Source organism: Berghia stephanieae, chromosome 3, assembly GCF_034508935.2.
Source record: "Berghia stephanieae isolate SIO BIC M18660-M18661 chromosome 3, UCSD_Bste_1.3, whole genome shotgun sequence".
Classification (NCBI taxonomy): domain Eukaryota; kingdom Metazoa; phylum Mollusca; class Gastropoda; order Nudibranchia; family Aeolidiidae; genus Berghia; species Berghia stephanieae.
The window spans coordinates 103,596,308-103,611,954 of record NC_088362.1 but is presented as its reverse complement, the minus strand read 5'-3'; the positions used below and the strand labels follow the sequence as shown (position 1 = coordinate 103,611,954).

The 15,647-nt window shown below is 35.3% G+C and overlaps 1 protein-coding gene across 1 annotated transcript; it reads right to left on the bottom strand.

Annotated features, from left to right (window-relative positions):
- Positions 1-1,085: 1,085 nt before the first annotated feature.
- LOC144969037 (uncharacterized) lies at positions 1,086-9,035 on the bottom strand. Its single transcript, XM_078908017.1, has 5 exons — positions 8,904-9,035; positions 6,712-6,986; positions 4,710-4,781; positions 3,175-3,230; positions 1,086-1,228 (listed from the first exon to the last, which is right to left on the bottom strand). Exons 1-5 carry the CDS (start codon positions 8,920-8,922, stop codon positions 1,090-1,092), a joined length of 561 nt encoding a protein of 186 aa, XP_078764143.1. The 5' UTR covers positions 8,923-9,035; the 3' UTR covers positions 1,086-1,089.
- Between the last annotated feature and the right edge of the window lie 6,612 nt (positions 9,036-15,647).

The following is a 15,647-nucleotide window of genomic DNA, read 5'->3' as shown; positions in this document are numbered from 1 at the left end:
TTTAATAGTAATTCTATAACTTTTACTATCCGATTTTCATCCTTTTTACTGGCGCGATATGGCCTTAATGTGGTGCAAGCGCCGTAAAACCCTTAAAAACAAAAAACAATCATCTTTAATGTAATGAATTACGGGATGGCAGAAAACCCCATCCTGATACTGGACTGAGATGGTAGGTCACACATTAAAAAGAAAACAACCCAAGAGCTTGCAATTGCAATTTATGAAATTAAGAGATAAGTGGTAGTAAAGTGATTGATAAACTGTCAGATATTTTTAAAAACTGAGTTTGAAAAAAAAAAATAATAATAAGCAACATGTACACTGCCTCCGAAGTCAAAATTTTAAATATCAGGCACTTTATTAATAGATTTGCCTTGCAACTTTGTTTTTATTTCTTAAATTACAGACTGCTTGCTCGTTTCCGCCATTACTGTGGCAACAATTGCACTGTTGTCTTTACCTTGATTTTTTTTTTTTGCTTTAGATGTTGATAGGGATTTATTGATAGATGTTAAGCTCATTGGTATTAATACACTCATCTCCCTTTAAACTTCTGTCTCCTGAATTCTCAATTATAGTATAATGCACCTTTGTTACAACGAAGTCAACTGGACTGGAGATCAATGTTCTTTATAACCAATGTTTTGTTGAATTTGAGGTGTCATTTTTGTAATTATTATACAATGTTTAAAACCTTTTTAGTATTTAGTTGTTGAAATTAATGGTCCACTTTATTAAGTTGTGAAAACTTTGGATTTAAAATGCATTCGCCCCCTACCCCCAAACTAAAAAAATAAAGACCAAAAAAATGTGCAGTGTCATCTGTACGTTGGACGGGAGGTAGAATAAATTTTATCATAGTGATATTTTAGTGTTCCCTTATCGCCAGACCACATTCCCACTCAATGAAGTCAGAGACCCAGACCCAAAACTCATTGAATCCAACTTCCACTGTATTAAGTTTCTTAATATTTGCAAAACTATTCACATCAGAATCCATGATTATCTTTGATAAAAAAAAAAGAAACAACAAACACCATTTGGGTGTGAAAATTTAAAGAAAGAAAAGTTGAACACAAGTATTCATTACTTCATTTTTTTTTTATTATCTCCAGATACTTTCTCCATTTCTTCCTTGAGCTGTTTCTCCAGTATCTTGTGTCTGTCTGTGAAACCCATTTTGCCTTTTCCATATGAATTGGGACCAGATGCCGTGGGAGTGTCTCTATACTCAATCAAAAGAAGAAAATATAAATAAATGTAGTCAACTGTGGATTTAGAATATCTAAAAATATTATCACGATCTACTGTCAAACGGGTTAACTACGCCTAAAGGGGGAACATTGCCTCTGCAGCTATTTTGTTTCTTTTCTTTCTTCCTTTTTTTTTTTTTGGGGGGGGGGGGGGGTCAAATTATTTCCATATTGTTCTGAAACCTGCCTTTAAAACAATTAGCATATTAAAAAAATTATTACCAAGTCTAAATACGATGATTGTTTTTTTTTTTTTTTTATAATTAGCATTAATGACTGTAAGATATTTTTTTCTCTCAAATTTAATACTTGTTGCACATTTGACACTTGAAAGCTCTTAATTTTCCAAAGGAATTGTGTATCCAGTCCGCTGGTTTTAAAGTACGTAATCAATTACATATTGTATTCCTAACCTAATTTCTTATTATCAACAAAGATAATCCTCATCCTCTTATTCATGTCCTACAATTCTTGATTGAGAGTCTGTCCATGTAATCCTGTATTAAAATAGTTTTGTCACTTTACGAGTCAATATTGATAAAACTTGTAGCCGAATCAATAACAAGAAATGAAGTGAGTAGAAAAGTGCCAGAAGGCAATAGAGAATATAAACTTTGCAGCAATGGGGTTTTGAACCTGTGACCCTACTGTTACAACTCTGCCTGGCCATGAGAGGAACACCCTGTGAAAACGCCGCGATGTTTGTTTGCAAGCCAGCTGTTAGGCTTAATAGCTCTATTCTCAACACAAACATATAACATTGAGAAGATTGAGACATTGAATAAGCTCTGATATTGGGGGTGAATATTAATTAAGGAAAGTGAGTGGAGCAGGCACTTATGTTGATATTAACAGGGAATAAAGTAAGTAGTCGAATTATCTCACATTTTTCTTTTGATCCCGGGTTTGTTTTGTTATCTTTCAATGTCAGTACCCAGTTTAAAAGTAATTAAATTAATGCGTGAAGAGAGCGGTACCAACCAACAAGCTATCAGACCTTTGTATTCACTAGGCAGCTAACAAATCAATGAGCTAAAATTCATTCTCACTCTCATTGTTAGTTATTGTCTCCTTGATATCAAGAGTTACAGTTTATCTGTAAGATTTATAGTTGGGAATTACAAACGTTTTAGTGGTAATCACCTAAAGGAAATATAAGCCCTCTTTCAAAACAGCAATTCTAGAAATAAGTAATATATATAAAATACAACCACTAGCATAAGTCACCACTGTAAATTCACCTAAAGGAAATATAAGCCCTCTTTCAAAACAGCAATTCTAGAAATAAGTAATATATATAAAATACAACCACTAGCATAAGTCACCACTGTAAATTCACCTAAAGGAAATATAAGCCCTCTTTCAAAACAGCAATTCTAGAAATAAGTAATATATATAAAATACAACCACTAGCATAAGTCACCACTGTAAATTCAAAATCATCATCCTTGTCATCATCACCATTACAATTGCTAATACCAAAACCACAGCATCACCATTATCACAACTACAACTACCATCACATCACCTTACCACTCCCACTACTACATCCTAATCATTACTACTACAACTACTACAACCAACATTACATCATCATCACCATGCATGACCGTCACCACCTCAACCATAACCAACACATCACCATCACTGCTGCCACCACTACATAATAATAAATGGCATTTTGTCATCTTTATCTTATTATATATTTGGCGAATTGGATTGTTGTGTAACACTACGTCTCCAAAACCACTGGGCAGGGATTCAGAATCAAAATAGCAGTATAAACCCCATGCCACGTGTTAGGTGATATTACATATAGTGCATTACGATTTACTTTCCAATATTTTTCATCCTCATATATTACATTATGATTTACCTTCCAATATTTTTCATCCTCATATATTACATTATGATTTACCTTCCAATATTTTTCATCCTCATTTTTGCTTCTGGGGGCATTTCTTCTTCTTCACTCTGATAGAAAAAAGGCAAAATCCACATAGTTAATAAAAGTTGACATTTACATTGCTAAATTGTTTGGTTCATCAGTAAATAAAGTAAAGGAAGAGAAGAAATGTCCAAAAACATGTTGACTCAACTTTTTTCATTATTTGGAATAAATGGAGATATATATTAACAGCAACGTTAAAGAAGAAGGAGACAGAGATAAATAAAGAAAAAAAAATGGGGATATCCTGTTGTATTACATTTGAATTTTATAGCAAAATATAAAATTTCATTTGGTTTTGCATGGCAAAAATTAGACACCAGTAAAACCCCTTTTAAAATACTAATAGTAATTTCTTTAAAAAGAGGTTACTCCATCACAGTCTTTGACATCTCTACTTGCTTTGCTCAAGGTGACAATTCCTACAATTTCCAATCAGTTGCTCACTCAAGTATTTTAAAAATTCTATAGCAATGTTGATGCAAGTTTATCAATCAGTCCACCTTCTTCAAAGTTATTTCATAAGCTTAAATAATGAAGATCGTTATTCTTTTCATTTTGGTACACAGGCACATCATTATTTTTTTGTTAACGTGACTCTTTCTTGTCTTCAATTCTGGCTGAAAAACCTGCTTTGTTAACTTTAAAAAGTATTGAGCAAAATTAATATATCAGCATATTTTTAAAAATACTTTAAATGGAATAATTCAGAATCAAAACCTTTCTTCAACAACATCAAAATTAATTGAAATGGTAATAATTTATGCAAAAATGATAGATGGGAGAAAAGCTCTCGGCATGTCCAGTAAGGATAAAGAATATTATATATGCAGAGATCTTTCCTCCCGCCTAACTGGGACAGCATGGCTCAGCATTATGGTCCTTGCTTCATACCCAAAAGATATCGAGTTTGTCTACCCGCCGCGCGCTGTGTGGACTTGTGCAAGTCACCTAGCCTTAGCCCACTTTAAGGCGCTGCACTACAGCTGGTGTCTGGGTTATTCCAGTCTTCCCTTGGAATAGATCCTAAAGAAAAATGTCCCCTCAGGAATGAATAAAGGGAATTTATTATTTATTATTATTTCATCATCTGGATTTTATGTAAGGTTTGCTGTTTTCATTGTTTTTGTTGTTGACAGGAGAAAGGTATTGGGCCTGAAACGTTCCATGTTAAGTATTTTGCTCTCTTTTTAAAGGAGGTATATTAGTTTTTGTTCAATATTTTTAAAAGTCTACATGTTCTTGCAGCTTAGAATTCACTTCGTTGACTCTCTTTATTTGTTTGACTAGCTCTATAGACATTCAATCCTCCTTATATAATACTATTAATTTGGCAATATCTTACCGCATTCTCGAGTCCTCTGGTTTTATTTCTTACTGATATCTTAAAGCATAAACCTGAATGATGCTCATATTGACTGGCTTGGTGTTCAATTTCAGAGATAGGCACAACAGATGCATTTTTTTCTCTCTCTAATTAGTAACCATAAAGACCTGGGAATTACCTCATCTGATTCATCAAATACTTTGGCAGCAGTGAGACTTTTCTGGACCACTGGAGGAGGATCCTTTGTTTTCTGTTGGTAACAAATGGTCAACACAGTGTCATATTTATGGCCAAAAGGACAAATCAGCATACTGTTAGGGCTAATAATGAATACTGGCCAATGGATTACAAATTGTTGTTTTAAAATATGGATGAAAAATATATATTAGATATATATGTTTATGTGTATGTGTGTAAGCACCATCTCATCATCATCATTGTCGTTCTGTATCAGACCCAATTGTTTGAGGATCGAATTACTGTTTACAGTTTCATCTTCTTTCTCTCCTTCACACATTCGTACACGAAAATAACGTAAATACACATTAGTAAACAGAGGACACATTTAGAAAAGGGGATTTTTTTTGTCACCGATGTAAAATTGAATTATTCTATCTATACAGTGGAATCCCATTAAATGGATTCAACAAGGGATTCAGGAGGTCCCATTTCTCAGCCCTATTTTTTCCTAGTAAATAAAAGCACATTCAACAAGCATCTTAACTCCAGAAGTCGCATTTAGCGAGGTCATCTTGGCAAGATAAATGCTACATGAAGAGTGACAGGTAAGCTCTCACTCAAATTTCATTGTTAGTTTTGCTCACCTTAATCACATATGAGCATTTGGCATAGCCCACTACCCCCATCTCAAATAAAAGGATGTAGGTAATAGCTATCACAATACTACCCTCCTGTGTGTAAAAGGTGATAAGGTTGGTAGATGCGAGTGAAATACTAATTACAGCTGGGTGAAGTAGGTACAGTTTGTAATGTGAGTGAGTGAGTGTGTGTTTGTATGTCTATGAGAGAGAGAGAGAGAGAGAGAGAGAGAGAGAGAGAGAGAGAGAGAGAGAGAGAGAGAGAGAGAGAGAGAGAGAGAGAGGGAGAGAGAGAAAGTGACAGAGAGAGAGAGACAGAGAGAGAGAGAGAGAATATCTAAATTAAGATGGTTATATGCAGTAATAATGTTAAAGCTCTTCCAAATAGCCTGCCTGTGGATTAAATGTAACATTGAGTGAAGTGGACTTACCAACCAACAATATCTATTCATAACCTATCATATATATTAATGTATTACAGGCCTGTAAATTGTCTTTTTCAAAATTGTCTGAAATTTTCTTTTGATCATCGGTTCCCTCAACAGACTGAAAATTTATTGTTGACTATGCCTTCTATCCAGTTAAGGTCGCTTCCGTGATCTACAAATGTTTCAGAATCGTTTAATTTTGTTCTTCCATTTCTTCTTTGTTTTCAGGAGAAAGCGACTCAAGGAATGAGTTTTTTTTCTTAAAAACGAAGTAAAGTTAAGAATTCAGAGGGAAGCCGGCAGAACAAAACAAAGACATCCGTTTTATTACAAATTAATTATTCGCTTTTACATAAAGGAAATAGTGATGTCGAGAACTGTTTGTCGGAACTTATTACAAAGAAAGATAGCAAATTATGTGCAAAGACATGCATCACAAATGTGTATTGGACAACTGGCATGTATGACAGGCAGAGCCACAGCAAAACCAACACGTATTAAATGAAGCGAGAGTTAGCCACAGACGATAAGCGTGAAAAGGGGAATCCCCATGATGGCCACTGATCAACTGGGCATGCAGCGAATGAAGTAAGCAAGAGAAAGATGGCTTCAGTATATGACTATAGTTACATCATGCTTCGGTATAATCATCCATGGTTATTCGCATCACATGATTCCTTAATTTAGGGCTATGCTTTTTTTTTTTTCATAAAGGTGCAAATTTCTAAAAATTGACTTTGTCTAATACGTTCCCTGTGGTAGCAAATTTGTAATATTGTCTGATATCAGGCAATTGCCTGAGAATTTGCAGGCCTGATATTAATAATATAAGTATAAGTGACTGATCTGCTATTTAACATTAGATAAACATCCATTTTCAGAACGAGAAAGGAAACAAATCATAAAATCATAAAAAACATCAAAACAAACTTACTGGAACTGTATTAAGTGACATCTTTATTGGAGCAGAATTACTCTTGGATGTAGGTTTGATAGGGACTGAGGAGAGGGTCTTGGGTTTTGGATCACCGGATGCAGCCAAATTGAAGCTTATCTTCTGTCCAAGTAAAGGAGTTGGTTTGGACGATCCTAGGGACATGCTGATTTTCTTGGGCGGTGACGACTCTTCCACTCCTGCTTCTGTAGAGTGACGCTTCTCTGCCTTCTTTTCATGACTGGCAAGGACTTCGGCTGGCCTAGCATCTGCTCCTGGTTAATGTGAAATACTGGGGTATTTGAGACTACTTGTACCGAAAAAAAAAGAAAAGAAAGGGGAGCAGCTGAAGAAATAAAATATTCTTACCCTTTTGAATACCTTTTGCTGGACGCAGAGAATGGAGAGATGGGTTACAGTTTGATTCTTATGAAGTGCAAATTAATAACAGGTAGAGAGAAGGATGTTGATTCAAGAAAAAAATCTATCTAGAGAGCTATGCCTCAAACAACTGTTCCCTCAAAAAAGACACGAACTGAATTTCTCAGTTCACATGGATGTCAGATTATTTGCACTTTGATATTTTGAAAGATATATCCATTCAAAATAGAAGGAAAGCAGGAAGGAAGGCTTTGTGACGTTTAAAAAAATTTGAAATTTCATACACGTCTTTCAACAATAATATAACTATAAGGTAGTGTTTTTATGTACCTCTGTTGACGGTGTATCTTAACGGATTGTTTTTATACACCTCTGTCATGCATGCGCATCCCACCCAATTTCATCAGCGATATTGTGTTTCTGTATTTGGACATGGCGAAAGTTATATAGTGACATCTGTAGGATGTTTTTGTTAATTAATTTATATAGAAATAATAATAATTTTAAAAATCGAAAATAAAACCAGAAAATAGAAGTTGCATTGAAGGTAAAATAATGTTTTAGAAAGACCTATTAAATGTGATCAACAGTCAGCGAAGTGGACAAGCTGTCACTCTAACCTTGAAAGTACTGGGTTCGATTCCCATTGTAGACATCTTTTTTTTTAAAGTTTACTTTATTGAGAAAGACATAATTTTTGTTTGTTTTTTTTTTTTGTTTTTCAAAAACATTTTATCATGTTTTTAAAAAACTTCGATTTTAATTTTCTAAAATTATTTATTTATTTGAGATCAGTATTTGTGTGCCATGTTTCTTTTTACTTTTGATTTTTAAATTATTGTTATTATTCTTTAATTTATTGTCATTGTATAAACGTACATCAGTAATCACTAAGCACCATGCTAAACTACAATCTAAAACTATTTAGACCTCATGGACGTATGCAGCAACATTTTCATTAATTTACCATCACCGCCAACGGAGGTGCATAAAAACAGTGCGTTTTTGTACACCTCCAATAGAGGTACATAAAAACGCCACCATAATATAATGTGTCTTTGAGTTTGAGTGAGGTACATCACTCAAGGGAGATTTTCCAGAGCCAATAATCCATATAAATCAGCACATCAACAAATTTTATGGTGGCATTTTTTAATGCAAAATAACACAGCGTTTAATATTTAACACCGCTGCTGGCGGGGTAAACGATCGTTTTAGATAGTTTAAGTTTAACACTACGCTGCTTAGTAATGATTGAGATTGAGAAGTTTATACAATGAAAGTAATCAAATAATATTTTTTTTTAAGCATGGCAATTATTTTCTCTACCTACAACTACAATACAGCCCTTTTACTTTTAATCATTTTAATATTAATGTCCTCTTACTCTTAATAAATATAAACCAAGCCAGTGACAGTGACAATGGCAATGGACTTGTCTGACTTGTCCCCATGCCCATGCCCCATTCATTCGCACCCCTTAAACTTAAAAATTAAAACAAATTGTGGCCAATAGAAATTAGTCTAGCAATAATAACAAAGGAGTCCAGACAATAAAAAGCATTTTATACAAAAATGTTGATTTGCGACGGATTTCTTCATATTCGTGACTCAGTTTCAGTTTCGGGCAATTCAATTCAGGTTAGCACACCACTCACCCACAAGTGGTTTTTGTTGTAAAAAGTAAACGGTTTGTTGTATTCATTGTGAGTTGGGTGTGTTAATAAAAAACGGTATATCTAAACCACAAGAGGAAATTCTGTCATATCTATCATAAAATAAGTCTATAAATCATAATAATATAGTCGGACCTTTGGTAGCTTCAGACATATCGCCGTTGCCGTTCAGTTTTTTGTTTTTGTTTGTCAGTTTTTTTTCCTCAGTGTGAAGATGATTAATGTTTAACTACAACCCTTTTAATCTCCGAAATTTGGAACACAGAATGGGCAGGTATTGATCTTTATTCACTGTGCGCTTAATCGAAAAGCTCACAACATTCCCCAGCCCGATATAACGCACAAAACATACATAACTATGCGTAACCTTGAACGTTCAAAGTCTGTTTGATACAATTTAGTAAGAACTACTCATAAAAACGATTGGCTAAAAAAAATATAACAAAGAGCCGAGTGACGTCTATTCCGTTCCTTCTATAATGTCGATTTTTGAAAAACCGAGATAAAAAAATATAATATATCGCCCCACTCAAAATAGTTGTTGCGAGCTCGGTTTTAAAGTTGCCAGATGGCCACGTGCATAGCCAAAATTGGCCATAGAAAATTATTACTATTTATTATTTTAAAGAATTTTTAAAAATTCTAGTTTGGTCGATTTTTTTCACTTATCAAACCGATGTGTTTTTTCCAGGAGGGGGCAGCGTGTTAGTAGTGTTTGGAAACGAAGATATATTTCGGTCACTTTTGAAGTCGAAATTGATTATCTGGCCATCCGGTAGCACTGGTACGGTCTGAAAATAGTTTCGTTTAATACTTAATATTTCTATATTTCACAAGGAATTTACCCAATGGAAACCGTACGGTGCTAACCAACCAGCGGCCTCGATGAGAAAAATATCCGCCATTTTGATGTTGGTTGGGAATCGCGTTACTATAGTAAACAAGCGCTGATCGGCCGTTCATGAAAACAAGTTGCTGCTCGCTCGTTTAACTCAAAATTCTTCAAAACGATCTCTCTAAAATGATATAAATGTGACTTCTTAAGGTTTTCTTCACGGTCAAAACCACACAACATTCTATTAATGATTACGTCCGAGGCAAAAAGGAATATTGACAGGTCGACCGAGAGTTGAACTCGTGAGACGACAAACACCAATGCGAAGTGTAGCGAGAGTCAAGCTATTGTTTGTCTTGTCCTATTCTATATAGAGAAAAGGATAAATAGTATAGCCTCGTGTGTGAGTGGTTGCGTGTCATAGTCTTGTTTTTAAATTGTTTCTGTTGTTTATGTGTGTAGTGATGACTCTCTCACACTCAATTTCAATGCCGAAAGAGGAATTCCCGCACACAAGAAAGGGGAATTGGGGTGGTATTTGGCATACATATTGTATAGTATCTAGTTCTAAATAGATAACTGATTAGAATTATATTATGATATATAAACACAATGCCAAATACAATTCCGAAGTTTCCTTATTTCAAATGAAGTAAAGCTCCAAAATCTAATGGTAGTGCTTGTAGTACTGAGTGTTAGTGAGGTGATATGTGGTGTTGGTGGTGGTTGTAGTTGTAGTAGTAATAGTGATGATGATGTGGTGGTGGTGATGATTGTAGTTGTAGTAGTAGTGGTAGTGATGATGATGTGGTGGTGGTTGTAGTAGTAGTGGTAATGGTAATGATATGGTGGTGGTGGTGGTTGTAGTAGTAGTGGTCGTGATGATGATGTGGTGGTGGTGTTTGTAGTAGTAGTGGTAATGATGCGGCTATGTGGTCTAGTAGTATGACACTCGCTTCCGGATCGGAAGGTCCTGGGTTCGAGCCTCGCGCTCGGAGCATAGTTGAGTCCTTGGAAAAGGCTCTTTACTCACATTCTCTCACCGTACTCAGGTGTAAAATGAGTACCTGGCCGTTAACAGAGTTGTCTTTGTCCGAAAAATTGTAATATCGCCTAACAGGCGTCATGTCCCGTCCTACATGTTAAATGTTGACCAGGGACCCTTTGTAAAGCGCTTTGAGCACATTTAGTAGATATTGCACTATATAAAGCTCAATTTAAAAAAAATAATATTTCAATGATGATGATATGGTGGTGGTGGTTGCAGTAGTAGTAGTAGTAGTAGTAGTGGTAGTGATGATAATGTGGTGGTGGTTGTAGTTGTAGTAGTAGTGATAGTGATGATGAAGTGGTGGTGGTTGTAGTAGTAGTGGTAGTGATGATGATGTGGTTGTGGTGGTTGTAGTAGTAGTTGTAATGGTGATGATATGGGGTAGTGGTGGTTGCAGTAGTAGTGGTAGTGATGACGATGTGGTTGTGGTGGTTGTAGTATTAGTGGTAATGGTAATGATATGGTGGTAGTGGTGGTTGTAGTAGTAGTGGTAATGGTAATGATATGGTGGTGGTTGTAGTAGTAGTGGTCGTGATGACGATGTGGTTGTGGTGGTTGTAGTAGTAGTGGTAGTGATGCTATTGTGGTGGTGGTTGTAGTAGTTGAGGTAGTGATGTGGTGGTGGTTGTAGTAGTAGTGGTGGTGGTGGTGGTTGTGGTAGTAGTGGTAATGATGATGATATGGTGGTGGTGGTTGCAGTAGTAGTGGTAGTGATGACGATGTGGTTGTGGTGATTGTAGTAGTGGTAGTGATGATGATGATGTGCTGATGGTGGTGTAGTAGTTGTGGTAGTGATAATGATGTGGGGCTGGTGGTTGTAGTAGTAGTGTTAGTGATGATATTGTGGAGGTGGTTGTAGTAGTAGATGATGTGGTGGTTGAAAAACACATTACAGGTTATTATAATACATGATTACACACATTCTCTAACTTCATTTTTTGACAGCTTCGTTGTGCCATAAATACAGTGCACTCTGTATACGTCGACGTTGCCTAAGTCGATTTTTACCCAAGTCGATTTTTTTTCTTGGTCCCTCCCCCTTCGTCCTATATAACATTAGTAAAAAAACAAACAAACTCCACATAAGTCGATGTCGCTTAAGTCGATGTTCTTATCACTCATGACTACAATAAAATCACAAATAAACAAGTATTTCCATTGGTTAAAAAAAGCTACCAGTAAGAATTTTCAGTGGTTAAGAATATCCGTGAACGATTGGCGCACATCGACGTGATGTAGGTGCTTTGCCTGACGTCCGTGTTCAATGTACATAAGCAGTATTGAATAACTTTAATTTCTCCCAAATCCCAGGCCATCCTATGTAATGCCCCTCTTAATTAGTATCAATTTTATCAAGAATTCAAGTCAAGTCTACAACTACAATGGCAAACCTATCGCGGAAAAGGAAGATTCGATGCATTTGGAAAGTCTGGCATGCGACAGAAAATCATCGCGTAGGAAATTGGCATACCGGCTATTTCTGTCTCGACGATTTACAAGAAGCATGACCTTGACCTAGAGGCTCCTACTCTTCCGCTTTTCGCGGAATAATTTCAGTTAATTGGTATACATTCCGCATTCAAGGCAAAAATTCCGCTTTTCACCTTTCCAATCGAGGAAAATTTAAAAAAAAATTCTCTAGTGAAAAAAAAAAGTGAGCTATGGCTTACTTCGTCAGCATCTCCTATGGTCAATCAACACACATTTTGTGTGTCTGATTAGTCCCTTCAAAGTGTGTGCTGCTGATGTTGGATAATATTATATGTTTGGGAGGGGGTTGACCGAAGTATTATTAATATTATGGTGACTCCAATTTGTGAGGTCAATGACCTTGGTAATATTATATGTTGGCTTCATTCGGTAATAATATTATTGAGTACGGTCAGCTTCTTTCCCTATTTAATTTTAGCCCTGTGTAAGTGTGTGTGTGTGTGTGTGTGTGTGTGTGTGTGTGTGTACCGGCACGCGCGTCTGTTTGTTTCGGTGTGTGTGGGGGGGGGGGGGGAGGGTCCTGACAAGGTTAAATCCATCCATTCAATGCTTTGCTCTCAGACGGCCAGGCCCTGTGTGTCCTCTATTATTATTTGACCCCATTCTTAGTCTACACAATCTGTACATTTTTACACATTTTATATTTTTAATCATTTGAGTACTTTTGGATTGTCCATTACATTTTCTGTTGCAAAGCATGTCATAGTCAATAACAGTAAGTTGATTCCGCTTTTTTATCTCAAATTCCGATTTTTGTATTCTGATTCCTCTATGGGGCTATTGGGGATAGAAGCCTCTGATGACCACTACAGAGACCGCGCGATATGAAGGGACATACTTATTCTAGATTGGGTTGCTTTGTTCACATGCGTTTTTGCTCATTTGGTTACACTCCGGTTAAGTTGATTTTCGGATAAGTCGATTTTTTTCTCGGTTCCCCTCGGCATCGTCTTATCCGGAGTCCACTGTATACGCAACAGTTCTGAAACATTTTATTGTGGATTTTGATATTGTTTGTTGTTTTTCTTGTGTCGTTATGTTGACATAGATACCGAATGAATGGTAATTACTACATTCTCAGCCAACAACAAAATGGCGCTGAATGCTTTCATTGGTGGACACTTTTTAGGCTTCGTACGTATTCTCATTCGTTTAATTCTATGATATTTCATAAGTCCACTTCATAATACGACTGTTCATCTTAATTTTTTTTCGGGTTCCTTTCGGCCCGTTTTGTTTCAATTAAATCAAAATTATCATTCATTCTCCAAAAAGTGGAATACGCATACTATTTCTGTTTGGGCAATAACTTTATTCATAGACAGCTTGTCCTATTCTGACTGTCCAATGATATTGTCAGTTTTATAAATAGTCGAATTACATTATGCACAGGGTTAATACATAATTCATACATGGAGCGCACGCTGATGCGTTTTATGGAAAGCGCCATACAAATGTTCATCAGTCTTTTAATACCACCACCACTATCGTTTCTATTATTATTATTTTTTTTATTCTTCTTCTTCTTATTATTATATTATTATTATTATATTAATTATTATTATTATTTATTATTATTATTATTATTATTATTATTATTATTATTATTATTATTATTATTATTATTATTATTATTATTATTATTATTATTATTATTATTATTATTATTATTATTATTATTATTATTATTATTATTATTATTATTATTATTATTAATTATTATTATTATTATTATTATTATTATTATTATTATTATTATTATTATTATTATATTATTTATTATTATATTTATTATTAATTATTATTATTATTATTATTAGGAACTGTGTTTTCAGTCCACCAGTGGACTGAAAACACAGCTGTGTATTCAGTCCACCGGAAATATATATATTTTAAAATGACCAAATATCGTCGACACTTAATCAATATTGACCACATTGATACTGAGCCTATTATAGAGCAGTATAATTAGGTGCCCATAACGTAAACAAAGGTCTAGAAGCACATGGCAAACCACATGTTCCTGTCTTGACAGCTCAAGTTCCAATGTAAATTATAGAAAAAAATAACCTTTAAAATTTGGCTGTTAGGTGGCAAAAGAAACACATATTCATAAATACTCGATCATGCATCAAATAATGTCTAGATATGGATATCTTATGGAACAAAGGTAACATTTATCAAAATTTACAGTCTATCTATTTTTAGACCAGAGCAAATTATTGCGCTGGTGTGAACAAAACGAGAATTATTCGGAGCCTGATTTTCAGAATAATTTAGTCTTATATTATTATTTCTGCAACTGTTAGATTTTATGTAAACATATTTTCAATACTGAAAGTGTATTGCCTACAACTCAAACTACAAAATTGGGAGACCTATATTGTGCGTAAATTTTTCCGGCCCCTAACGAAAATCACTAGCAACTTGTTGGTAACAACAAGATATGAAGTGAGTAGAAAAGTGCCAGAAGACAATAGAGAATAAAAAAAATTTTTCCGCGGCGGTGGTGGGGTTTGAACCTGCGACCTTATTGGTACGACAACTCCGCCTGGCAGGTGAGAGCGTGGCTCTACCGTGTGAGCTATCCACGAACACAAAAATATTCGTTTCAAACCCAAAGTCATTTCTAGATCCCTCTCTCACCCACTTCTTGAGATCGCCGATTCGTTCACCACCATCGCGAAGTAATTTTGACCAGCAGTTAAGCTTAATAGCCAATATTCTCATCACAAACATATAACATAGAAACGATTGAGACATTGAGTATGCTCCGGTGTATGGGGTGAATTTTTAATTCAGAAAAGTGAGTGGAGCAGGCACTTATGTTGGTAACAACAAGATATGAAGTGAGTAGAAAAGTGCCAGAAGACAATAGAGAATAAAAATTTTTTTTAGCAACTTGTTATTGTTTACGTTTAGGGCACCTAATTATACTGCTCTATAGGTTAGGCATAATCAGAAATGGACAGGCATAAAATTTATGGCAATTTGACGGCTTAATAATATCATTTACAGCGTTTTATTTACTCTCGGAAAGTCTTGATGAGAGTTGCTCGAAATCGGGCGCCGAGATTCTTACCGTGGCTGCTAGATAGATAGCCATTGGCCTGACCGATTTGGCCAAAATTGGCATCACAGAGAATAATGTTTCTATGATTAATTTAAAATTAACATTTATATCTATTTTTAATTTTTCATAGTCCGTTAGAATTTTTGTGATTATCAAAACCGATGATTTTTCCAAGGAGATCAGAGTTTTGGTATTGTTTGCACAAGTAAGGTTCTATTTGGCCACTTTTCACATCGATCACTGGCCTCGAGCACGCCTGTGCCCCTCCCTCCCGCCTCGGGCAGTCTTGACTTTGTCTTCTTCCAACATCCTTTTCTTTCAAAATCATCCCTTGTCCTTCTCCTTGTAGGGCGAGTCTATTGTTCATTGTCTATCATGTCTTGTAAAATTAGAATTTTTTTTACTGGTATCCCATTTCTTTCATTCTTC

Excerpts from the sequence above, each read along its gene's own strand:
- LOC144969037 (XM_078908017.1), bottom strand. Across the intron at positions 3,231-4,709 it reads TATTTGATGAATCAGATGAG|AGTGAAGAAGAAGAAATGCC; the intron begins GTAATTCCCAGG and ends TTTTTCTATCAG. Across the intron at positions 1,229-3,174 it reads AGGATGAAAAATATTGGAAG|AGACACTCCCACGGCATCTG; the intron begins GTAAATCATAAT and ends GATTGAGTATAG.